The following is a 25,521-nucleotide window of genomic DNA, read 5'->3' on the forward strand; positions in this document are numbered from 1 at the left end:
TAAGAGAAAAAAGAACAGAAAAAACAAAAAAACAAGAAAAAAACAAAAAGAAGAAGAAAAAAGAATAAAATTGGCTTACATAACCAAACTTTTAACATACAGGTCTTCCGATCTTTCTTAATGTATTTTCATTTCATCATTATTTTCCCCGCACAGTTTTGATCTTTAATTCTCTTCCATCTATCTTCAATAGTGTTCATTATTTATTTTGATTACAAGTATCACTCTAGTTCTGCTAATATGGCCTTTTTACTACAATATATTCTTATGTATTCTTTAAATATTTTCCATTCTCCGAAAGTTTTCTGCTTCATTTCTCCTATAACTCCTCTCGTCAGTTTCGCCAGCTGTAGGTAATCTAACATAAGCATCTGCCAGTCTGTGATTGTCGGTACTGCTTCATTCTTCCACTTCCTAGCCACAAGAATTCTAGCTGCTGTAATGGCATACATAAATAGTTATCTTATCTCTTTTTTAATTTCTAGGGGTAAAATCCCCAACAGGAAGATCTCTGTGGTTTTTTTAAAGGTGATTTTAAACTATTTCTTCAGTTTATTATGTTGCCCCAAAATTCCCCAATAACTACGCAGGTTGCAACGAACCTCCCTGTCACACTACTCTCCCCTGTTACTAAGTTTATTTATTTTTATTTATTTTTTATTTTTTTGGTCAGGTGTTCCGGTTCAAACTAATTAACCACCCCCACCTGTCCCTCGGAGGTCTGTCAATGAAGTTAACTCCCTTGTAGATATAATATGGGAGAATCTTAGTAACTGGAGTTTCTTTGTCCAGCTGCCGTGGCCGTTTATATTCCTTGCTCTGGGCTTCAGGGGTTAAACAGGTGTTCATAAGTATGCGGATGATACCCAGCTCTACCTCTCTTTTAAATCAGAACCAGTGAAGGCAGTGAATGTCCTGTGTGAGTGTCTGGAGGCAGTTGGAGGATTGATGGCAGCTAACAAATTGAGGTTGAATCTGACAAGACAGAAGTATTGTTTGTGGGGGACAGGGAGTGGGCAGGTGTGGAGGACTCCCTGGTCGTGAATGAGGTACAGTGGAACCTTGGTTTTTGAACATAATCCATTCTGAAAGACCGTTCAACTTCCAAAACGTTCAAAAACCGAGGTGCAAAGGGCAGTCTGCAAATTTAGAGAGAAAATTGAGAACAATACAGTGGCACCTCAGCGGAAGCTGTCTGACTTCTGAGGCATTCGAAAACGAGTTGCTGCGTCATTAAACTTCAAATGATAGACTTGGATAACAGCCCGGATTGGAAGATTGGAATGAAGTCAGGAAAAGCTGCGCTGGCAAATAGACAGTTGAATACACACATACACACACACACACACACACACACACACACAAAGCTGTACTCTATGGATGAAAGGATATAGGTTTTCTGACATGATTGAGAATCGCATAGCCAGGGACAGAGAATTTTAAAGCATTAAGATTGGAATGTGGAAAATATGAGAACAATGTTGGACGATGATATTCAAGTAAAGGACAGGTGCATACTCATGTATGCAACAGCTGCAGCCAAACTCCTCATAGCAAAAAATTGGAAAGCCCAAAGAATACCTAGTAAAGAAGATTGGCAAATAAAAATGATAACCTATTATTATAAATGATAACCTATTATATAAAGCACTGCTAATAACAAGGCCAGTGGAAGTGATGATATTCCAGCTGAATTATTTAAAATTTTAAAGGATGATGTTGTTAAGGTGCTACACTCAATATGCCAGCAAGTTTGGAAAACGCAGCAGTGGCCAGAGGACTGGAGAAGATCAGTCTACATCCCAATCCCAAAGAAGGGCAGTGCCAAATAATGCTCCAGCAACCGCACAATTGCGCTCATTTCACATGCTAGCAAGGTTATGTTTCAAATTCTACAAGGCAGGCTTAAGTAGTATGTGGACCGAGAACTCCCAGAAGTGCAAGCTGGATTTCGAAGGGGCAGAGGAGCCAGAGACCAAATTGCGAACATGCGCTGGATTATGGAGAAAGCTAGATAGTTCCAGAAAAACATCTACTTCTGCTTCATTGACTACGCAAAAGCATTTGACTGTATTGACCACAGCAAACTATGGCAAGTTCTTAAAGTAATGGGAGTGCCGGATCACCTCATTTGTCTCCTGAGAAATCTCTACATGGGACAAGAAGCTACAGTTAGAACTGGATATGGAACAACTGATTGGTTCAAAATTGGGAAAGGAGTACGACAAGGCTGTATATTGTCTCCCTGCTTATTTAATTTATATGCATAATTCATCATGCGAAAGGCTGGACTGGATGAATTCCAAGCCGGAATTAAGATTGCCGGAAAAAATATCAACAACCTCAGATGTGCTGATGACACAACCTTGAGTGAGAGAGTGAGGAGGCAGAGAGTGAGGAGGAATTAAAGAACCTTTTAATGAGGGTGAAAGAGGAGAGCGCAAAATACGGTCTGAAGCTCAACATCAAAAAAACTAAGATCATGGCCACTGGTCCCATCACCTCCTGGCAAATAGAAGGGGAAGAAATGGAGGCAGTGAGAGATTATACTTTCTTGGGCTCCATGAACACTGCAGATGGTGACAGCAGTCACGAAATTAGAAGACGCCTGCTTCTTGGGAGAAAAGCAATGACAAACCTAGACAGCATCTTAAAAAGCAGAGACATCACCTTGCCGACAAAGGTCCGTATAGTTAAAGCTATGGTTTTCCCAGTAGTATGGAAGTAAGAGCTGGACCATAAAGAAGACTGATCGCCGAAGAAGTGATGCTTTTGAATTATGGTGCTGGAGGAGACTCTTGAGAGTCCCATGGACTGCAAAAAGATCAAACTTATCCATCCTTAAAGAAATCAACCCTGAGTGCTCACTGGAAGGGCAGATCCTGAAGTTGAGGCTCCAGTACTTTGGCCACCTCATGAGAAGAGAAGACTCCCTGGAAAAGACCCTGATGTTGGGAAAGATGGAGGGCACAAGGAGAAGGGGACGACAGAGGATGAGATTGTTGGACAGTGTTCTCGAAGCGACTAGCATGAGTTTGGCCAAACTGCGGGAGGCAGTGGAAGATAGGCGTGCCTGGCGTGCTCTGGTCCATGGGGTCACGAAGAGTCGGACACGACTGAACGACTGAACAACAAGTTATAATTTGGCAATAAAAATTGGTGAAGTTAAAGGAATATGTCAAGAAAAAATAGATAAGGATTGGAAGTCATTTAAAGACTATAAGTCATATGGAAAAAGCTGATCTTTTGGCAGATCTGTGAAGGCTGAAGCAAATGAATAGAGAGGGGAAAAAATTAGAGAGATAGGTATACACACAATCAACGGGGGGGGGGGGGAATGCAATATAGGGAAGGCTGGAAGCCATCACAGGGTGGTGGGGGGTGGGGAGGAATGGGGAAATTGTTTTGTTTTACTTTCTCTTCTTGTTTTTTAAGTTATGTAATTTTTGCTTTTAAGCTGTGTCTTTTTTGTATTTGCAAAATTATCAATAAAAATACCATGTTTAAAAAAGAAAAAAAGAAAAAATGATAACAGGAAGAAGAGGGCAGGAATGAACATATTGGAGATATACTTCAGAGGTCCAGACTATGGGAAGCCCAGAAAAATTAATAATTAGGATTGTAATTTGTTTTTTTTTATTTTAGTTCATTGTTTTTAATTGGATTATGATTATGATTTGATGGATATGTTAATTGGCTGTTTTTATTGGAAAATTAATAAAAATGATTTTAAAAAAGATTGGGAACAGTTCATATTTATTCTACAGAAATATTATAAAGAAATGGGACTCACTAGCAGGGTTTGAGTAAACACTTACAATTAAGAAAATAAATGTAAAGGTTAAGAAACAAGAATATGGAAATTAATCAAGTGTAAGATGTAATTTGAAAGAAATTTTGGTATAAAAATGATAACAATATAAGAGCATTCAGCTAAAAGATAATAAAAATAAGATAAAAATTAAGCAGAAGTAGCAAATATTTAAAGAACCAGAAGAGGAAGTTAGGGAAGTCACGGGATGGGGTGGGGTGTTTCAATTTCTTTTTTCTTTTTTATATGATAAATGTGTTGTATAGTAAATTGTAAAATATATTTAAAATGTATTTTTAAAAATACTGGTGTGCATTTTAATCTGTTTCAGTATTATAACTTTTTAATTTTCTAAAAAAGTATTGTATTTTTCCCTTTTTAATTATTCTGTCTTTTCGTAAACTGCTTTTAGGTTTGTTTACAATCAAGCAGTGTATAAATGTTCTGGCGACAGAGGTGGCCGCTTCACTCTGCCTCATAAGTGGGCCAGCCGGGCTTCTCTGTAATAATGCAACCACACATACAGTTCCTAGTAACACGTGTTAAGTGTGGAATACCCCATCTCACCTGCAGACTGTTCGCTTGTTCAAAAAGCTTTGATGATAATCCCAATAATAATAATAATAATAATAATAAGTAGCTTCTTCAAAAAAAAAACCCCAAAAGCTTCCAGCTCCCCTTTGCCAAATAACGAATCGCCTGTCCCGGATCCATACCGGCAGAGCATGAAACAGAAAAGTCATTTCAGGTGGCAGCGTCGCCTTGGCAACCGCAATCTCAGCCAGGAGAGGTGAAATTAGTTTATTTCAAAAATAAACATTCCAGTAGGAAAGAGATCAAAGGCCAAAAGGGCTTTAAATTCAATGCATTGTTCTGTGGTATCGCAACGCCGAATCCCACCCGCTAAGGCCGGACTCGAACCGCCGCGGGCAACGTCCCCAGCGACTTTTCTTAGCTCCGCCTCCTCTGCGGCCTGACCAGCCTCTGCTCCTCCTCCACGGGACGATCCGTGCTAGCCCCGCCCCCTCACCGCAACGATTGGACCGTCCCTCCTCTTAACCCCGCCCGGAAACCGACATCGCTTTCTTCGTGATTGGCCCTCTCGAATCTCGGGGCGCCGAGCCGCCGAGCTTACGCGTCTGGGTCCCGCCGCCCGGCTTGGTTTTCGAGGGCGTTTCCACTCTTCGCACCCACCCCACCCCACCATGTCAGTGTAAGTAATGTGCTCAGACCCCGCCCTGCGGTGACGTTCCCGCCTGTCATTGGCGGGCGCTTCCGGCTGCGTTTCCGGTGCGATATTACCAAGGCAGAGACGGGCGGTGGTTGGTTTCTAGGCTGCTGGCCGCTGACTGACTGACTGAGCCGGCAAGATGAAGCGCGGCGCCGAGAAGCTGATCGAGCAGCCCCGCGCCAACGGCTGCAGCCTCACCGGGCACCACGGCTGCGGCCTGAAGAACGGCTACGTGCGAGGCTTCCCAGGAGCGGAGCCCCATGGCCAGGTGAGGCGGGTCGACGGGGCTCCTCTGCCGGGGCGCGCCCTGCTGCTGCTGCTGCCGCCGCCGCCGAGCGGCCCCTCCCCAGAGCGGAACCCAGGCCGCGGCCTGCTCGGTCCCGGCGCGCGTCCCGTTGGGCCGGAGTCTCGCCTCAGGGCGAGGTTCTTGGGCTGGGCCGCGCTTGCCTCTGGCGTCCCCCGCTGTGGGGAAGGAGGGAGAAGGATGACCTCGAACGGCACAGAGGCTCCCTTGGCTCCCTCCTCTTCCCGCCCGCCCGCCTGCCTGCCTGCCCTGCCCTCTTTGGCGTGGCCGAGGGGAACGCTCGATGCTGGCAGAGTCAGGCGACTCCCCGCTCCAGGGAGGGACGGAGGGAAGCAAAAGTGCCTTTCCTTTCCTCTTCTTTTCCTCGAGGGGACGGGGAGTTAATCTAACCCGGGGCTGGCGTCCTTCCCTTTCGTTCCTTCCCTTTCTTGGCGGCTTTGGAAGCCCAGGATGATTTCCGCTGGGACACGCACACTTTGTGTCTCGAAATTAACTCTCCTGGTTTCTCTAAGGTTGGTCTCTAAGGTGCTACTGGAAGGATTTTTTAAATTTTGTTTTGACTATGGCAGACCAACACGGCTACCTACCTGTAACTCCTCTGGTTTCAGTAGCCGAATTTCCTCTTCGCATTCAAGAAGGGGAAGAAGCGCCGGCCTTACTGGCTACTTCTCGTTGAGGTTTCCAGGCTAAGACAGCTGCTTACTCTCTTCCGGGACTGGAAGGAGAGACTCCTTCACCCCCATTCCAATGCATCTTGATTAATAAAGGATGGCACGAGGGCAGGCCTGTCAACCCCCCCCCCCCATGATCTTCTTTGTCCAGGAATTAGGAGCAAAAGTGTAAGTTGTGTCCCCAGTTGGTTGGGGGGGGGTAGTGCTGAGACTCCCGCCACAGGGCCAGGTAAGAAGGGGATCTGCCACCTATTTGATCCTTCTTATTTAACTGCATTCACAGCATCTCAGGCCTGAAGCTCTTTTTCTTCTTCTATAGTTTAGTGGGATGTGTTTCACAGGGGTGCAACCCTCTGAATTTGGCATGCTGTGTGTGAGTGTAGTAAAACAAAAAAGAAGCACTGAATTTCTAATTTATATAAAAGCCATGAATCGTGTTACACAGTTTACTGTGTGTATAACTTATTTCTGGAAATAATGCTTGAAATTGAAGTGTGTTTAGTAGTTGTACTACTTTTTATAACTTAAGATGTCCTGGCCATTATTTACACTTAATTTGGTTATGATTTATTGTGTTTTGCTGCTTTTCTTCTTGTAGCTTGATCATATGCAGGTTTATTTAGAAGTAAGGCTTGCAGAATTTAATAGCCTTCAAGTCTATCCTACATACACTTACTAGTGAGTAAACTTGCTGCCCTATTATTGTGTTTTGATCTGCTCTGTTTCACTTGTATGCAGTGCTGACAAGTGTTTACTGATTACTACTGCAGTTGTCTTCTGGTGACAATCACTTCATTGTACAAACTTTTATTCCTCAGCAACTTGTGAGGTATCTGAATGACCTTGGTAAACAACCATTATTTTCTACTGGCCATCCATGAACTCCTGGCTCACCATAATACTGCATTAGTACCACTCTTTCCATCTTTTCTACTAGGGAGTTGATATAATAGTTAAATAAAATGGGCGCAAGGACACATCCTTGTTTAACACCATGGTGGATTTGAATTTCCCTGGATAGGTGACCCTGCCGGTCGCACCTTACTCGGGCACGGGTATTAGTACCACTGTATATGCATTTTTTGAAGTGATCTAAATTTATTCAGACTGAATGAATTAATATCTTGGACTTTTGTATAAGTTCAGTGAACACATTGTTTTTAATATTTGATACATGCCTTTTGACCTTTTTCCATTTTGAATTTTAAGACTGTTCACCCTCTCCCTGCAAACATACTTTTTGTTAAAAGCCCAAATATTAAACATTTACAATAGGTGAGAGAATTATGCATTTTGGACATTCCTTATTCAGGCATTTTTATTACAGAAATGAAGAAAACTACATGTTCACATGAAGCATATGTTCTGTGGCAGTTTCTACTGAGACCTGTTTTAGTAGGCTTGCTAGAAACTGTGTCTCAGGTGCAGTATCTGCTTCCAGTTGCTGGGAAAGTGGGTATAGGGTTGTATACAAATTTAATAAATAATAATACTAATCAAGGGTCATGGTTAAATCAGATTTTGGGTATGTAAGATCCTTCATTTAGAATCTGTGACACACAAACAAACACACATACACGCCTATGTTTCTCACAGCATTTGAATCTGGAGAAGTTGTGAAAACTCTGAATTGGTGTCTGAATGAACTGATGGACTGGATATGGGCCAATAAACTGTATTTGAATCCTGGAAGGAGAGGCTCTTGGAGTGGGTGATTCCCATACCTAGGAGATTGGAAAGTTATCTGTTCTGCATAGGGTTGTCCTCCCTCTGAAGGAGCAGGTGCATATCTTGAGAGCACCCCTGGATACATCTCCATCATTAGATGCTCAAATGTCCTCTGTGACTAGAGTGACTTTTACCAGTTCTGTCTGGGTTGCAAGCTATGGCCATTCTTGCACAGTAATAGCCTGATCACAGTAGTTCAGTTAGGAAACCTGAAGCTTGGATTACTGGAACATACTCTGTGTGGAACTGTTATTGGGCTTTGCTCAGAAATTCCACTTGGTGCAGAATGCAGCAGCAAGACTGTTGATGGGGCCACATGGCCCCATCAACATGTGGCACCATTGTTAAAGCATTTGTGGTGGCTGTGGTCAGTCACTGAAATTATCTGCAGGAGTGTGGTTGGTTATCCGCTGAGTTGATGAGGCTCATTTGACAGCAACTAGAAACTGAGCCTTTTGTTTTATTGGCCCAGTCCTATAAACTTCTCATTGAATAGATGCTTAGCAGGCACTTTCTGTTTTAACATTCAAGCACCTGTTGAAAACCTTTCTGTGTCACCAACCTTATGCTGGCAATGAAGAAAAGATCTTTTGGTAATAGTTAGTGGATCTCTGATTATAACTTTTTATGTGGTTTTTATTGTATGGTTTTATGTACAGTAGGTACCTCAGGTTACAGACGCTTTAGGTTACAGAGAAGAGTTTGGATTTGATATCCCGCTTTATCACTACCCTAAGGAGTCTCAAAGCGGATAACATTCTCCTTCCCCTTCCTCCCCCACAACAAACACTCTGTGAGCTGCATGTGGGGGAGCGGAGACGCGAACCCGGTTCCCCAGATTACGAGTCTACCGCTCTTAACCACTATACCACACTAGCTCTCAGACTCCGCTAACTCAGAAATAGTACCTCGGGTTAAAAACTTTGCTTCAGGATGAGAACAGAAATTGCGGCGCTGCGGCAGCGGGAGGCCCCATTAGCTAAAGTGGTACCTCAGGTTAAGAACAGTTTCAGGTTAAGAACAAACCTTCAGAATGAATTAAGTTCTTAACCCGAGGTACCACTGTATGCCTGTTGTAAACTACTTCGACTTTTAATGAATAGCAGTACAGTCATACCTCTGGTTGTGAATGTGATCTGTGCTGGAGGCACGTTCGCAACCTGCAGCGTTTGCAGCATGAAGCGCTGTGTCTGCGCACATGCGTGACACAGTTTGGTGCTTTTGCGCATGCGCTTGATGCAATTTGGCGCTTCTGCGCATGCGTGAGCACTGAAACCGAGAAGTAACCCGTTCCAGTACTTCCGGGTTTGGCGCGGTCCGCAACCCAAAAATGCGCAACCCCCAGCGTTCGTAACCCGAGGTATGACTGTATATAAATATTTTTGTTGATAAATAAGTAAAACACACTTTCACAATGGTGCAAAAAAGTTTTATTTAAAACAACTGAGTAACATGCTATGTTTAAGTTACAAGACTTCTAACTGTTCTACAAATGAGTTCTCACCATGTTTTTCTAAAGTTCTATATACACTTTTATATGCCTGTTGTCTTTGTCCATGGAATTTTCTTGGTAGGGATGCTGGAGTGGCTTGCCAGTTCCTTCTCCAGGTGGATCACATTTAGTCAAAACTCTCCACTATGACCTGTCCATCTTGGGTGGCCCTGCGTGGCATAGCTGATAGTTTCTCTGAGTTATTCAAGCCCCTTCGCCACGACAAGGCAGTGATCCATGAAGGAGATCACAGAGGAATTATACCAGAAAGATATGGTGGTCTCGTACACCCCAGGTAGTATGGTTGCTGACCTTGAGCCAGACATCCTGGAGAGTGAAGTCAAATGGGCCTTAGAAAGCACTGCTAATAACAAGTCCAGTGGAAGTGATGATATTCCAGCTGAACTATTTAAAATTTTAAAAGATGATGCTGTTAAGGTGGTACACTCAATATGCCAGCAAGTTTGGAAAACTTAGCAATGGCCAGAGGATTGGAGAAGATCAGTCTACATCCCAATCCCAAAGAAGAACAGTGCCAAATAATGCTCCAGCTACCGCACAATTGTGCTCATTTCACATGCTAGCAAGGTTATGCTTCAAATTCTACAAGGCAGGCTTAAGCAGTATATGGACTGAGAACTCCCAGAAGTGCAAGATGGATTTCAAAGGGGCAGAGAAACCAAAGACCAAATTGCGAACATGCGCTGGAATATGTAGAAAGCTAGAGAATTCCAGAAAAAAACAGAAAAAAATCTACTTCTGCTTCATTGACTACACAAAAGCACTTGACTGTGTTGACCACAGCAAACTATGGCAAGTTCTTTAAGAAATGGGAGTGCCGGATCACCTAATCTGTCTCCTGAGAAATCTCTATGTGGGACAAGAAGCTACAGTTAGAACTGGATATGGAATAACTGATTGGTTCAAAATTGGGAAAGCAGTACGACAAGGCTGTATGTTGTTTCCCTGCTTATTTAACTTATATGCAGAATTCATCATGCGAAAGGCTGGACTGGATGAATCTCAAGATGGAATTAAGATTGCCGGAGGAAAAATATACAACCTCAGATATGCTGATGACACAACCTTGATGGCAGAAAGTGAGGAGGAATTAAAGAACCTTTTAATGAGGGTGAAAGAGAGTGCAAAATACGGTCTGAAGCTCAACATCAAAAAAACTAAGATCATGGCCACTGGTCCCATCACCTGGCAAATAGAAGGGGAAGAAATGGAGGCAGTGAGAGATTTTACTTTTTTGGCTTCCATGATCACTGCAGATGGTGACAGCAGTCACGAAATTAAAAGATGCCTGCTTCTTGGGAGAAAAGCAATGAGAAACCTAAAGAGCATCTTAAAAAGCAGAGACATCACCTTGCCGACAAAGGTCCGTATAGTTAAAGCCGTGGTTTCCCCAGTAGTGATGTATGGAAGTGAGAGCTGGACCATAAAGAAGACTGATCGCCGAAGAATTGATGCTTTTGAATTATGGTGCTGGAGGAGACTCTTGAGAGTCCCGTGGACTGCAAGAAGATCAAACCTATCCATTTTGAAGGAAATCAACCCCGAGTGCTCACTGGAAGGACTGATCCTGAAGCTGAGGCTCTAATACTTTGGCCACCTCATGAGAAGAGAAGACTCCATGGAAAAGACCCTGATGCTGGGAAAGGTTGAGGGCACAAGGAGAAGGGGACGACAGAGGACAAGATGGTTGGACCGTGTTCTCGAGGCTACCAACATGAGTCTGATCAAACTGCAGGAGGCAGTGGTCACAAAGAGTCGGACACGACTGAACAACAACAACAACAACATATACACTTAAATTAGAGTAAGTCCCACTGAACGTGTTGGAACTTCTGAGCAGCAATAGAGAGGATCAGACCACATCCATTATAAAAGAGTGCTTCTGCCAGCTGCAGTGCATTCTTTGAATTTCTTATACACAAAGTTATTACAAAGAACTGCTATGATTTCTAACATTTTACATTTCTAGCCTGAGTTATGAATTGTGTCAAAAAGCAGGCAGAGGTATCATGTCTTGCATTGTTCTTTCATCTTGCCAATCTTAGGTAAGACTGAGCAAACGCTCTTTAATTCTAACTTTTTGAATTGCTCGCCTGAAATGCAAGGAACTGAACACACTACCACCACACCTTGGTTTTTAGTTATGCTAGCTCCTATGAGCAGAAACAGTTGGCTTACCCAGCCGGAAACCGTTCCTTCAGAGCAGCTTCCATAGCTTCCTGCATTTTCAGACATTCAGAGCTTTTGGTAACCATGCATGCAATTATTGTTAAAGCCTGTCTGAGTCTCATCCTGGTTGACTCCTTCACTCCCAGAAAGGAAAAGACATTTGGGGATGGGCAGTTACCATGGCTTTTGATGATTCTTTGGTATGACACCTCATGGCTTGTGAGTTTACTGTATGTACAGTGTAACCTTCCTAGGTTTGAGACTTGGGACAGTACTTACTGTGTCTTAATTTATCCTAGTTTCTGTTTGATGCGTAGCAGAATAGTGCAGGCTTGGTGCCAGCCCTGTCAGTCCCCTCTTGAATCAGCTACTTTGTGTATCTAGGGTAGTCAATCTATATTTGCTTCAATAGAGAGAGAGTTTCCCCTTGCTACGTATATAGCAGCTACATTCATAGTGGCCATGTGTGCTTACTGGGAATTTGCATTTAATTTGTCAATTGGAGCAAGAAAGGGGAAATTCCTTAAGATAACACATGTCTGGGTACCAGGGGAATACAGCATTGGGATCACTGAACAGCTGGGATTATGTAACCTCATTCAGGGTGTTGAATGGCTCCCTACTAAAAAAAGAGAGAAAAGTAGCTTCATGACCAGCTACTGACCTGTATCTGTCTGTCTTCTTTTTGATAAACCTTTTTTGGAGGAAGATTTCCAAGTTGTTGTATCCCAAGAGTTCAGAATAAATAACTGGAATAAAGCTTTTTGACACCGTCTTCAAAAGATTAGAGAAATAAATGATCAGTCTATTTATTGCAACCTCTCATCCCTGGGCTACATATAGTCCTCATGTCTGCAAGTTTATAATTAACACAAGGAATTGTACTTTGCTGTTCATTTTTAATTGCACTGTTTATATAGTATATAGTTAGTTTCTAGACTCGGTTCATAGTGCAGGTTCTTAGCTTTATAGCCTTATCTGGTTTGGAACCTATGCAGTTTAGCTCATATCTGCTTTTATGAGCCCTTTCATCCTTCTAGCTCTGTGAGTTGTCCCTCTGTCTCAATGTGACTTTGTCACTCAAAGCAAGCACTGCTTAGCAATGAGCAGAGCTTATACAGTCAACTTGCAGCTTATGCACATTTAACATACAGAATTTCAACTGTAAAAAGGTGGGCATCCAAGGGGAAAGTCAACAAACCCACTCACAATTGCACTCACCTTGGGGGAGTGTTTGGCGGTGCAGGGAGAGTGCAGCAGCCTTGGGAGAGAGTGCAGAGTCGTAGCTGGAGGGTGTGTGCGGCTTTGGAGATTAAAAAGCATGGCCATGAAATCCAAGCCAGGTCCCTCCACTGATGTGCAACATTGGAGACAATGATTGGTTCCAACACTGCAAGAAAAGTGGCTACGTTGGCTTGCTTGAGAGGATAGCATGTCGGTTTCCAGTGTGGCGTGGAAATATAGCTGCAATGAATCCAGCATCTGTGCTATCAAGGTTCAAGAGAGAAACCTGTGAGGCTATGGCAGCAGGTGTGGCAAGGCTTTAGTGAAGACTGCAAAGGCATTATACTTATGGCTGGAAGACATGAACTGCAAACATGTGCCTGTCATTTTGAGACAAAAGACACTCAACCTGTAGGCACTCTTCAAACCTTTTGCCAAGGATGGGCAGCCTGGGAAGGAAGCCAGCCATGGTTGGTGTGACAGTTTTAGGCACCACTTCAACCTGAAAAATGTGGACATAACTGGTGGAGCTGCATCTGCAGACAAAGAGGCAGCAAAAGCCTACCCTAAGCAATTAAAGAAGCTGATAGATGGAAAGGGATATTTTCCTGAGCAAGTTTCTAATGCTGACAAGGTGGGCCTCTTTTGTGGGGGATAGGCCTGACCAGACTTACATCTCCAAAACAGGAAAACAAGTCCCTAGCTTCAAAGCAGCTAAAGATGGTGTGGCAATACAGCTGTGCATTTAATAAATCAGGTTTGCTGTACAGGTCAGAAAACCCCCATGTCCTAAAAGGCAAGAACAAAAATAACCTTCCTGTGTTCAAGTAAAGAGACTTGGATGACTGCAGCAGCATTTTTGGATTGGTTCCACAAGTGCTTCATTCCCATGGTGAAGTTCTACCTTGAAGAGAAACAACTGGACTTTAAACTGTTACTGATTTTGGACAGTGCTCCTAGCCACCCCGAGGCACTCTACTTTGTCCTTAACAGCAGTGTTTTTCAACCACTGTTCCGCGGCACACTAGTGTGCCGCGAGATGTTGCCTGGTGTGCCGTGGGAAAAATTGAAAAATTCAAGAGAATTACTTTATATATAGTCAATATAGGCACAGAGTTAAATTTTTTAACATTTTCTAATGGTGGTGTGCCTCGTGATTTTTTTCATGAAACAAGTGTGCCTTTGCCCAAAAAAGGTTGAAAAACACTGCTTAACAGTGTTGGAATTGTCTTTCTCTCCCCCAATATGACCTCCATTATCCAACCTCTCGACCGAATTGTGTTTCGCAGATTCAAGGCTACTTAAACAAGGCTAGGTGCATCACTTATATTAAGCAATCAGTGAATGCATGCTGGCGAAACTTGTGGAAATAATGTCTGAATGGCTTTGAGTGTTTTCCAACGATCAGCATCAAAGTGGAACATATTGTCCAGATATTCAGGCAAGTGGGGGTTGATTGCTTTGTTGGCGTCAAGGAAGTAGTTGAATAATTGAGGGTCTTGGACAAACATTGACTAATGAAGAGCATCCTGTTCTCACAGTGTCCAAACAGTTGCCTGTGGGAGACCAGCAATCAGGATTTGAACACAAGAACACTCCTCTAAGCCGGTAGCCATTACTGCTTCTGTGGGAGCAAGTTCTGTAATTTAACTATGTACTTTTATAAGTTGAAATCTGCATGAATTCGCTCAAGTCTTCCAAACAGCAAAGCACCTAAATGATTTGACTGCTGACTTTGATCCCTTTCTGGAACTAACTCAAAATCACACATGGTGTTACAGACACTTTCAGTCTTTATCAAGAAATGTTTGAGCAGCTCAAGAGATAACAGTGACAGTTGCTAATCACCATGTTTCTCACAAAAAATAATGCAGCAGCAAACAAGCCCATGCAATAACTTCTGAAGCTAAATCGGAGCCAACCACTTCACATGCAACTTACCATCATACACCCAAGCCTCTCCCATCACTTCATGGAACAACATCAAGCACTGAAGAGGAAGGCTGAGTACTGTAGCTGGTAAGTGCTGCACCATGATTTTTATGGGCCATTTCTCAGTTTTAAAGGGTTGTTTTGACTATTTTGGATGTATGAGTTACCCCTGAAATGTAATGCACATGTAATATGTAAGTCAATGATACTGCCATTATTACAAGGTGAAGGCCTTATAGGAAACTACCACAGATACATTGGGGTCAGAGCTGATGAAAATATTTCAACTGTGTGTATTGTTGACACTGGCTGGTGGTAGCTCTTCTGGTTTTCAGGCAGGAGTCCATCCTAGCTCTTCCTGTGTATGCTGGGGGTTGAACTTCAGACCATTTGCATGCAAAGTATGTGTTCTTTCACAGGGTTATGGCCCTTCCCTTTTCTTTTCATAAAACATTTTTTGTTCCACAGAAAGCCCGGGTGCTGACTTCAGAGAATGTTTTAGTACTGCCACTTTCTCCAGTTTATTTTATTATGAGTGGTGTGTTTTTTTAATGACTATCATAAGCTATCTTCAGCTGCAGGGTGGCAAGAGACACAAAATATTAAATATTTTATAATGAATATTATATTATGTGAAATTTTGCATCACTTGCCACCCTGCAGCTGAAGACCGGAACACAAACATTTAAATAATATTTTAAGAGAAAATCTTGGAAATGTGGCCAAAGCTTGACAAGGACTCAGAACTGAGAGGAAGGCTATGGCCTGCATAATCCTCTGCTCACTTTTTCTGTGATGGTATTCTTTTTTGCTCACTTGTTCCCTGTTTCCATGTCTTTACATACTATCGTCCTTCAGATTCTTTGAGTATCTTTAACTTGAGATAGTTTAATTTTAATAGTATTATCCTCTGCTCAGAATTTGGGTTGTTGTGCTGAATTTGTACAGTGTTACAAGCAGGCAAGTGAGTTCTTAAGATAAGTGAACTAAATTCATAGTGAATGTGCAATATGTTGTGTGAAGATGGGCCATGATTGATACAATAAGATAAGAATAGCCTGCTGGATCAGGCCAATGGTGCATCTTAGTCGTGCATCTTGTTCTTACATTGGCCAACCTGATGCATGTGGAAAATCAGGGATCAGAACCTGAGCACAAGGGCACTCTCCCCTCCAGTGGTTTCCAGCAACTGGTATTCAGAAGCATTGCTCCCTCCAACTGTGGAGGCAGAGCATAGCCATCATGGCTAGTCGCCATTGATAGCCCTCTCCTTCACAAATTTGTTGAAGTTGGTGACCATCACTGCCTCCTGAGGGAGCGACTTCCATAGTTCAGCTATGCGATATGTGAAGAAGTACTTTCTTTTATCTGTCCTGAATCTCGCAACATTCAGCTTCATTGGATGTCCATGAATTTGGTGAGAGGGAGAAAAACTTCTCACCAAACTGGAGAGCCAGTTTGGTGTAGTGGTTAGGAGCGGCAGACTCGTAATCTGGGGAACCGGGTTCGCGTCTCCGCTCCTCCACATGCAGCTGCTGGGTGACCTTGGGCTAGTCACACTTCTCTGAAGTCTCTCAGCCCCACTCACCTCGCAGAGTGTTTGTTGTGGGGGAGGAAGGGAAAGGAGAATGTTAGCCGCTTTGAGACTCCTTTGGGTAGTGAAAAGCGGGATATCAAATCCAAACTCTTCTTCTTCTTCTTCTTCTCTGTTTGTTCTACCAACAGCTGCTAGCATGTGCACTAGGGGCACGACACACTTTTGAGCAATTTCTAGTGGCAAGTGATACTGGAAATATCCTTGGGCTTCATTCTTGATTTGTCACTTCCTTGAGCTTCCTTTTCATCAGTTCATTTCCTGTTTTATACATTTTATTAAACCTCATTGTCTTAGAGCTTCTGTCTCTTAGATTCCCTCCTTCCTGCGACCTCTTCCAGCTTCTGTCTGTATATTAAGTAGCAGACCTTTATTACCAATATTAAAAAGATGCCATAGCAGCAGCAACAATTAAAGGCTTTGGTATTCAGAGTGTTAAGATATTAAATTAAATATTTTTGAATCAGTGAAATGTTGATTCTACCAGGCTTCCTACTAACTACTATGGTAAAAGGTAAAGGACCCCTGGGCAGTTAAGTCCAGTCAAAGGCAACTATGCGGTGCTCCTCTTGCTTTCAGGTCGAGTTTGTCCACAGACAGCTTTCTGGGTCGTGTGGCCAGCATGACTAAACCACTTCTGGCACATTGAAACACTGTTATGGAAGCCAGAGCGCACGAAAACGGCGTTTACCTTCTCTCGATCTAAGCTAGATGCCGAATTGTTGGGAAGCAAAAGTAAAATTTTGTCCAAAATGTGTAATTTATTATTAGAATGGCACACAAAAGATGAAGAAGTAAAAGAGGTAATGATAAAATGGGTGAAAGATTTTGTTGTTGTTCAGTCGTTCAGTCGTGTCCGACTCTTCGTGACCCCATGGACCAGAGCACGCCAGGCACGCCTATCCTTCACTGCCTCTCGTAGTTTGGTCAAACTCATGCCAGTCGCTTTGAGAACACTGTCCAACCATCTCATCCTCTGTCGTCCCCTTCTCCTTGTGCCCTCCATCTTTCCCAACATCAGGGTCTTTTCTAGGGAGTCTTCTCTTCTCATGAGGTGGCCAAAGTACTGGAGCCTCAACTTCAATCTCAGCACCCAATCTCAGCACTACGACGCCTGACCTGTGTCCATGTGCTCTCTTTGGCTGGGGAATCCTCCTTCCCTCCAGGGCTTCATATGCGTATTGGTGAGGCTAGGGACCCTCCCAACCACTCCCCTGTGTTACGGACCGGGGGGAGGCGTTTCACTCCCCCCCCCCAGCAATCCCCCTGCACCCCGGTTGTCTCCATGCCCGGCTTTACAGTTTCGTGACCCTCCTGGATCCTAGCACCACCACGCCTGGCCTTCTGCCTCCCACATGCTCTATTTGGCTGGGGAATCATCTGCAGGGCTCCGTATGCGTCATGGTGAGTCTGGGGACCCTCCCAACCACCCCCGTATCCCGGGGGGAAAGGCATTTTGCTCCCCTCCCTCCAGCAACCCCCCGCACTCCCCCGCAGTTGCCATGTACCCCTCCCCCCACTTCTCCATCCGCTCACCGATGTCTTCAGGTCAGCGACCGCCGACTACGGTGGTTTGTAGGAGGAGGACGTATAGGGGGAGGGTGGTGGTGACATAGGAGGAGCAGGAGGAGGGGCCAGAGGCGGGCGGGGTGTGGCGGTGAAATGAGATGACTGCTGTCGTCTTTGACGTCCACTGGAGGGCGCTAGATTTGTTTGCACAAAATCATATTTTTACCTGGGAAAGGTGTATTTGTACAATGGAAGTACATATGATCCCTCCCATATGGCCATGGAACATTGTGTCCAAATTTGAACGGAATTGGCTAAGCGGTTACGGAGAAAGGTGAAAACAAACAAACATGCAGCTTGAAGGATTTTGTATATATAGGTTTTATTAGAGCTATGATTTGATACATGTTAATGCTGCATTATTAGCCAACTTGGGCTATATATTAATATAAAGGCAGTCTTCTAGCTTGTGTTATAAAACATTTTGTTCATGGAAAATCACCAAATGGATTGCTGAATTTGTTGGCAATATTTCAAGGTGATTTCAGGAAGGGTTTACTTGTGCAAGAACCTGGGATATTGTGTGCTTCTAAACATCTCATTGGCCTTACCACTAAATCATTCTCTGAAATTCTGGAGCATCAAAAGGAGAACAGAATATTCTGTCTAGGAATGGGAGCCAATAAAATCCTGATAAGAGTAGTGCACATTAGCATATGAAATGTAACAAACCAGAATGAAAGAGTGATTAAGCCAAGCAAAAATTAAGCCATTTAGCATGTACCATAAGGCCTTTGTTACACAGTCCTTGTTTTGTGAAGGTCTGGTGAGGAAGATGTACTAGCTACCAAATTATGTGATATTGGAGCCATCAGTGACAAGTACGTGTTCTTCTTCCACACCAAGCTATTCTTATTAGCTTGTGTTCTCTTAGTAGAAGTATCATCTTGACCTTGGTGAGAGAGCTCTGGTACGATGGTTATGTATGGTATATGCCCCAAACCAGCATCTTGAGCTTTGCCCAGTAGCCAGTGCCATTGACAGTGGAACAGCCTATTCTTTCTATTGTTGTATCAGTTGCTGCATTTTCTATCAGTTGCAACTTCCAAGTGGTTATGAAGGGCAGTGGATGTAAGGCAATTTATAGCAGCCTATCCTAGCAGGTTACAGGGTTAAGGAGATTAACAGATTCTTTCCCAGCTCCATTGAATGCTGTAGTCCAGGGATCTCCAACAGGTAGATCGCAATCTACTGGTAGATTGCTGGGTGCCCGTGGTAGATTGCGGGACCCTCCCCCCCAAAAAAAAAACAAAAAAGAAGAAAAGCTCAACAGCTTTGGCTCCCTACAAGAAGCTCAACAACTATGACTTCCCCCAAAAAAGCTTTGCCAGCATTACAGCAATACTTAAAAATTGTCAGCCATGCAGATGAGAAAGTGCTGCATGGCAGGAATTCTACAAACCCATTCAGGTTTGCATTCATCATTATTCAGAAGCTGGATGCCCTGTACAAACCCTGGGGAGCTGTAGAAAAAGCTCTGGTTAAAGAAAATATTGTTTTCTTTTTAAATTAATATAATATTTATAGTGTTTGAGAGCAGCACACGCCGAAATTGCAGTCAAGATGGGCAGTTAAAAATGTGATTGTTGTAGGATGACATGGGTTTTCATGGGGCTTCTGGGAAGGCTGTAGAGAGCAAGACATGGTGCTGGTTGTGTACACTGGTAAAATTTAATATAAAACTCTTAAGGAATTGAATAATCCTGCCTTGCTAACAGCTGTCTTTCCTTTGTAGCTCCCGCATATCGCTCACAATGGAGGCTTGTATAAAAGACCTTTCAATGAAGCTTTTGAGGAAACGCCAATGCTGGTTGCTGTACTGACTTACGTAGGCTATGGTGTCCTCACCCTTTTTGGGTATCTTCGAGACTTTCTGAGGCATTGGAAAATTGAGCGCTGTCATAATGCAACAGAAAGAGAAGAACAAAAGGTAAATGCTTGCTGTTACCTTTGCTTCAGAGATAAGGTGGGGTTGAACAAGTTTGTGGTGAAAGAGATGTAGATATGTTAGAATGGCTAGTCTTTTGTGACTATGTGTTTGACTTAGACTGCATTTGGACATAGGGCCAAGCCATAGGTAAAGGTAAAGGAACCCGTGACCATTAGGTCCAGTCGTGGACGACTCTGGGGTTGCGGTGCTCATCTTGCTTTATTGGCTGAGGGAGACGGTGTACAGCTTCCGGTTCATGTGGCCAGCATGACTAAGCCGCTTCTGACGAACCAGAGCAGTGCACGGAAATGCCATTTACCTTCCTGCCGGAGTGGTACCTATTTATCTACTTGCACTTTGACGTGATTTCGAGCTGCTAGGTTGGCAGGAGCAAGGACCGAGCAATGGGAGCTCACCCTGTTGTGGGGATTCGAACTGTTGACCTTCTGATCAGCAAGCCCTAGGCTCTGTGGTTTAACCCACAGCGCCACCCGCGGCAAGCCATAGTTTGTGCTAATTGTAATTTAGCTGAAATCCTGGTTGTGTCCTAGAATATCAGCCAAATCATGGTTTGTGAGGGTTTTCTATTCCTCTTTCCTTAATATTGCCCATGGTATTCCATGCTACCCAGCATTGCTGAACTATCAGCAAAATGTTGCCCCATGAGCTGCTCTCTTACTATTGGCAAGCAGCAGAAGTGGAGCAGGGAGATGAATACTTTCTTCCATGGGCTGATCACAGCACAGCACAGCTGAAAATAAAGTGTGTTCTTGTGTGCAATTCCCTTGCCCTTTTGCCAGGTTGTCTCTTTTTTCTCTTTCCCACTATTTCCAGGGTTAATCAAACTTACTGCTGATGATTTCATGAGTTATTTTAATGTAAATGGTGAGTAGCTGCAAGGTGCATAGGGACCCCAAATGTTACCAAAGTATGACACATGAGGTGAAGATACTTAAAAATCTCTCCCTCAACTTGCAAGTAAGCATTAAATAGCATTATGTATGTGGTTGACTGTCCCCCTTTCCTACTCAAGCCCTCTTATTTAAAAGCTATTGATTATTATTTTTTAACAAAGAAAGGCAAATCTCCAGGCACCCACTCAGTCACAGCTTAAACCTTCTTAGAAAACATTTTTCAGTCTCACATCACACAGCATAAAGACCTGTGTGACGTTCCTGTTTCCAGGTTTACTCCCACAGTGAACAAATTACACCATCTCTTCCTTTGGTAGGTCTTTCCACGCTCCCTTTCAAGCCCAATATCTTATTCAACATAGGTCTCTCCCACAAAAGTGGGAGAAATGATGTAGCAACATTTTTATTTTGCATCTAATTTGCTCTCCAGCTAAGGCACAGCTTGCACATAAACGTTTTCTCAAAAATGTAAGATGCTTTTTAAAAACAAAACAAAACTAAGGGGCCTTCAGCCAAAAGTGTTTAGTGGTTTTCAGACGTTATAGAACAAATTGTTTTTCAGAGAACTTACTTGAAATTATTAGAACCAGAAGCAGCAAATTTACTCTACAGTGGTGCCCCGCTAGACGAAAATAATTCGTTCTACTAATTTTTTCGTCTAGCGGTTTTTTCGTCTAGCGAAGCGGCAATGACAGCCGCGCTCCGCTAAACAAAACAAAACAAAAAGACGAAAATTTTTCGTCTTGCGAAGCAGCCCCATTGACTTTTTCGTCTTGCGGGGCAGCTTCCGCTAGACGAATGCCGTTCGTCTAGCGAGTTTTTCGTCTAGCAAGGCATTCGTCTAGCGGGGCACCACTGTATTTCAAAAAATATATTTTTATCCACATAACTGAAAATTGTTTTTAGCCTAACAGTACAGTACTTCTAAACATTTTTAAAGTGAGTTCAAACTTTTAACTACTACTTCCTTTCTGAGTCTGGCAGGCTTTCAGCATGCTGAACCTGAAGTACAGTGGTGTGGTGCATTGGTGCTGGTGGAGGATTGTTTTATATTCCACCAGTGGAACTTGGTATGGTACGGGTTTTGGCTAACAGGAATGCAGCCCTTGAATTGTCACTTCTAGGCACATCATCTAGAGCAGGCACCCCCAAACTCGGCCCTCCAGCTGTTTTGGGACTACAACTCCCATCATCCCTGACCACTGGTCCTGTTAGCTAGGGGTGATGGGAGTTATAGTCCCAAAACAGCTGGAGGGCCAAGTTTGGGAATGCCTGATGTAGAACGTTCCCTTCAATTTGAATTAATGTCAGAATAGCACAGTTAAGTACTAGCAGCATTTGTTGCTTCAGGGGCAGTGGGTGTGGTATGGGTAAACGGGTTGGGCGGGGGAGGATTCTTCCTGATTATTAATACCAAAATGTTCAGGCAGCCTGGTCTAGTTTTCCACTGCCTCAGAGTATGGTCAGAAGCAGGGTGGATTTGATTTAAATCAAACTGATTTAAATCATGATTTAAATCACGATGTAAATCTCTAGTCAGTAAGGCTTGATTTAAATCACAGTTTTCTACATAAAGACTAATTCTTGCTGGTATAACTTTAATATGCAAGTAGATGAAGATTTTTAGAATAACAACTTTTCATATTAGTTTTTTTATCCCCAGTTTAATAGGTTAATCATTCATATTTGGACAACTTTTCTGTTGTACTTAGGAAGGAGAAAAATAATCATTACCTTAATAACAATTTAAATAGATTTATTAGATCCATTCCACTCCAAACAATCAGAAAAAATATTGTTTCTATTCTATTCACTGAACTTCTTGAAACTTAACACTGAAGGGGTTGATTCTGTATTCATAGGTTTGTAGAACAATAGGATTAAGGTCTTTTTCTCAACTCTGTTCATGTTATAACATTTTTGCTGTGAAGAAGAGGCATGTGATCTCTGCTGAGTCAAATTCAGTTTTGAGAACTGCAAAAGTAAACCAAGCATCTGTGATAATATCTTGTAGGCAGAGAAACTGCCCAATAATCATACAAAAACCTCTGGAAGAGCATAAATGACATTGTGAATGGATTAATGGAATTTATTTACCAAAAAATTAAACATATACAGCCTTATTCTACATAATTAAAAAACTAATCTTTATTTCATGATTGAATAACCTTTGGATGGTAATATATTTTCACCAAAAAGCATTTTATTTTTTTAAAAAATCCGATTTAAATAAATAAAAAAAATCATTGATTTTTATCCACCCTGGTCAGAAGTGGCTTCTCTTACTGATTGCCAAAGGCAGCAGATGGAGTTGAGTGTGTGTTCTTTTATGAGCTGCTTGTTACCACAGGTTATTAAAAGATTCTTATTGTGATGTTATCTGCCTAGGTATGTTATGGAGAGGCGTTCAAATGAGGTTATCGCCAGGCAGACTAAGGGCTTATGTTGTGAAAATGCCTGTGGGAGGTGTTTTGTCGCTGGTGACATGATGTCATCTTCCATGCTCTGTAGTCTGGCTGATTTCAAGGGCAGAATGTGCCAAACCACAGTTGGTGCAAACTGACTTTTCAAGGCAGCTTCAAACTTTGATTTCGGACCTTGGTTTGTTGGCCTTTCATCAAACATCTTACAATGTATGGATTGGCTCCGCTTCTGAATGTTACAGTATCTTGGTAATATGAGGGATTTACTTGAAATTTTAGTGTCGTGGGCAGAAGGTTTGGGCATACCCAGACAGTTGTGGGAAATTGTCCAAAGATGCTCTAAGTTTCTGGCTGTCATTTACCTCTGCTCTTAAGTTTACTAGGGCGCTTGAAATGGGGTATACTTTTATTTTATACCTTGGGTAGTCCTTGGAACAAGACTTTGTAGGTACAGGAGTTTAATTTCATGGCAGTGGTGTACTCTCTAAAACAGTGAGGTCTGCATTTTCGGAATGAACTTCGGTGACTTAAAGGTTTTCTGGCTACTAAAGGTAAAATAAAGTGGTTGAGTTGAAAGAATGCAGCTTGCTAGCAGATTACTCAGTTGACTCATACAGCAGATTTCTTCAGCCATGCTCTGCTTTCCTGAATCCTGCTTGATTGCTCTTACTGAGAAATAACTACTACTAGGGATGTGATTTGGTTTTCCTCATGTTTCTGACAAAGGAAAGAAGACGTTAGCATATCATCAAAACCAGGGCAGCCTTGCATTTCTTTTCTTTTCTTTTAAATCATCTTTATTAATTTTCCAATAAAAACAGCCAATTAACATATAATCCAATCATAATCCAATTAAAAACAACAGGAAAAAAACCAACCAAATTGTAATCCTAATTATTAATTATTAATTTTTCCAGGCTCCCCACAGTCTGGACCTCTGAAGTATATCTCCAATCTTCATTCCTGCCTTCTTCTGTTGTTTTCATATTTTCCACATTCCAATCTTAACACTTTAAAGTTCTCCGTCCCTCGCTGTGCGATTCTCAATCATGTCAGAAATCATAAATCCTTTCATCCATCAAGTACAGCTTTATTTGTATGTATATATTTTTTCCACTGTCTATTTTCTGGCACAGCTTTTCCCAACTTCATTCCAATCTTCCAATCTGGGCTGTCGTCCAAATCTATCCTTTGAAGTTTAATGACGCAGCAGCTGCCAAATTATTTCAATCCAGGCTGTTATCCAAACCTATCAATGAAAATTTAGACGCAGTAGTTTCCACAATGTTTGTTGAGCATACTGCTTGCGATATTGCAATGTAAATGAACTGTATTCCACAGATATAAGTCATTAGGCGATCAATCAGCTTTTCCGGAGACCACACAGTCGTCCCCCCTCCGGGCCCTAGAGGGGGGGCTGCTAGACATCCATTAAGCATTCTCTCGCACTCATAATGAAGAAATCCTGCAATCAGATGCTGTTATCCCAAATTATTGTCTCAAGTCATTATAAAATCAGCTAGCAAGTATTTCCCACTTCTCTCAAAGAAGGGGGGAATTCTCCTTTTCCATGCTGCGTCACATCCATAAGCGCCATCTTGTTTCTTCTTTTATCCTTATCAAGTCTTTCAAGTCTAAGCAAAGCTGCGCAGTTAAATACTTAATTATAAATAGAAGTCAATCTACTTTAAAAAAAGAAAGAAAAAGAAAGAGGGTTCCTTAATGAGGCTTGGCGTAGAAAAATAATTGTAGATATTAAGAAGAAAACAAAGAATGTACCAATCACCTCCGTAAATCCAAACACCATGGTGAGAATCACTTTGAAGTCTGAGCTTAAACCCCAGGCACTGTGCAGTTATGCAGGGGTTTTTTCTCAGTCTTCTTCGGTCCAGACTATGTCTGTTTATTGTCCAAATTAATTATTTTATCAAACAGATATTTCTGGCTGTGGGAGTGACTTCGGAGAGTGCCAGCCATGTTGTGCTCTGAAACCCAGCGTCCTGCCACTTGCATTTTGTTGCAAGTTGGCAATATTGGATGGTCTGCGGGTCTACGAGACAGTCATTCCCCACCCTGGGGAGTCTGCCAGGGCCAATTACCCCCATATCGACCCCGAATTATAGGCACAGCTGAGGTCCGATCGTATGGGAGTCAGCCATTTCCCACCGCTGGAAACAGGAAGCCCCAGCCTTGCATTTCTAAAAGCCTCGCTTAAGTACAGTATAGTGTGTGGAGGCCTTGTGGGTTGGAGGGTGGGGGCATCATACACATATGAGATTAGTATGTACACTCTATGAAAGAAGGCAACAGAACACATTGACTAGTACTAGAAAGCAGCTTTGAAGTACTGTACAGTCATACCTTGTGTTGCGAACGCTCCGTGTTGAGTACATTCGGGTTGCGTACTCCACAAACCTGGAAGTGAAACACGGAGCGCAGACGCTTCTGCACATGTCCGCGTGGGCCGTGGATGCGCAGAAGCGTTCTGCGCAGTTCGTGCATGTGCGA

The 25,521-nt window shown here is 42.8% G+C and overlaps 1 protein-coding gene across 1 annotated transcript in view; it reads left to right on the top strand.

The window, feature by feature from the left end:
• Nucleotides 1-5,093: 5,093 nt before the first annotated feature.
• Nucleotides 5,094-25,521, top strand: part of SPTLC2 (serine palmitoyltransferase long chain base subunit 2) — a 59,294-nt gene continuing 38,866 nt past the window's right edge. The window contains exons 1-2 of the mRNA XM_033142011.1: nucleotides 5,094-5,310; nucleotides 19,482-19,676. Coding sequence (XP_032997902.1) covers nucleotides 5,182-5,310; nucleotides 19,482-19,676 — 324 coding nt within the window. The 5' untranslated portion in view covers nucleotides 5,094-5,181. The remainder of the gene's footprint in view (nucleotides 5,311-19,481; nucleotides 19,677-25,521) is intronic.

This window comes from Lacerta agilis, chromosome 1 (assembly GCF_009819535.1).
Source record: "Lacerta agilis isolate rLacAgi1 chromosome 1, rLacAgi1.pri, whole genome shotgun sequence".
Lineage (NCBI taxonomy): Eukaryota > Metazoa > Chordata > Lepidosauria > Squamata > Lacertidae > Lacerta > Lacerta agilis.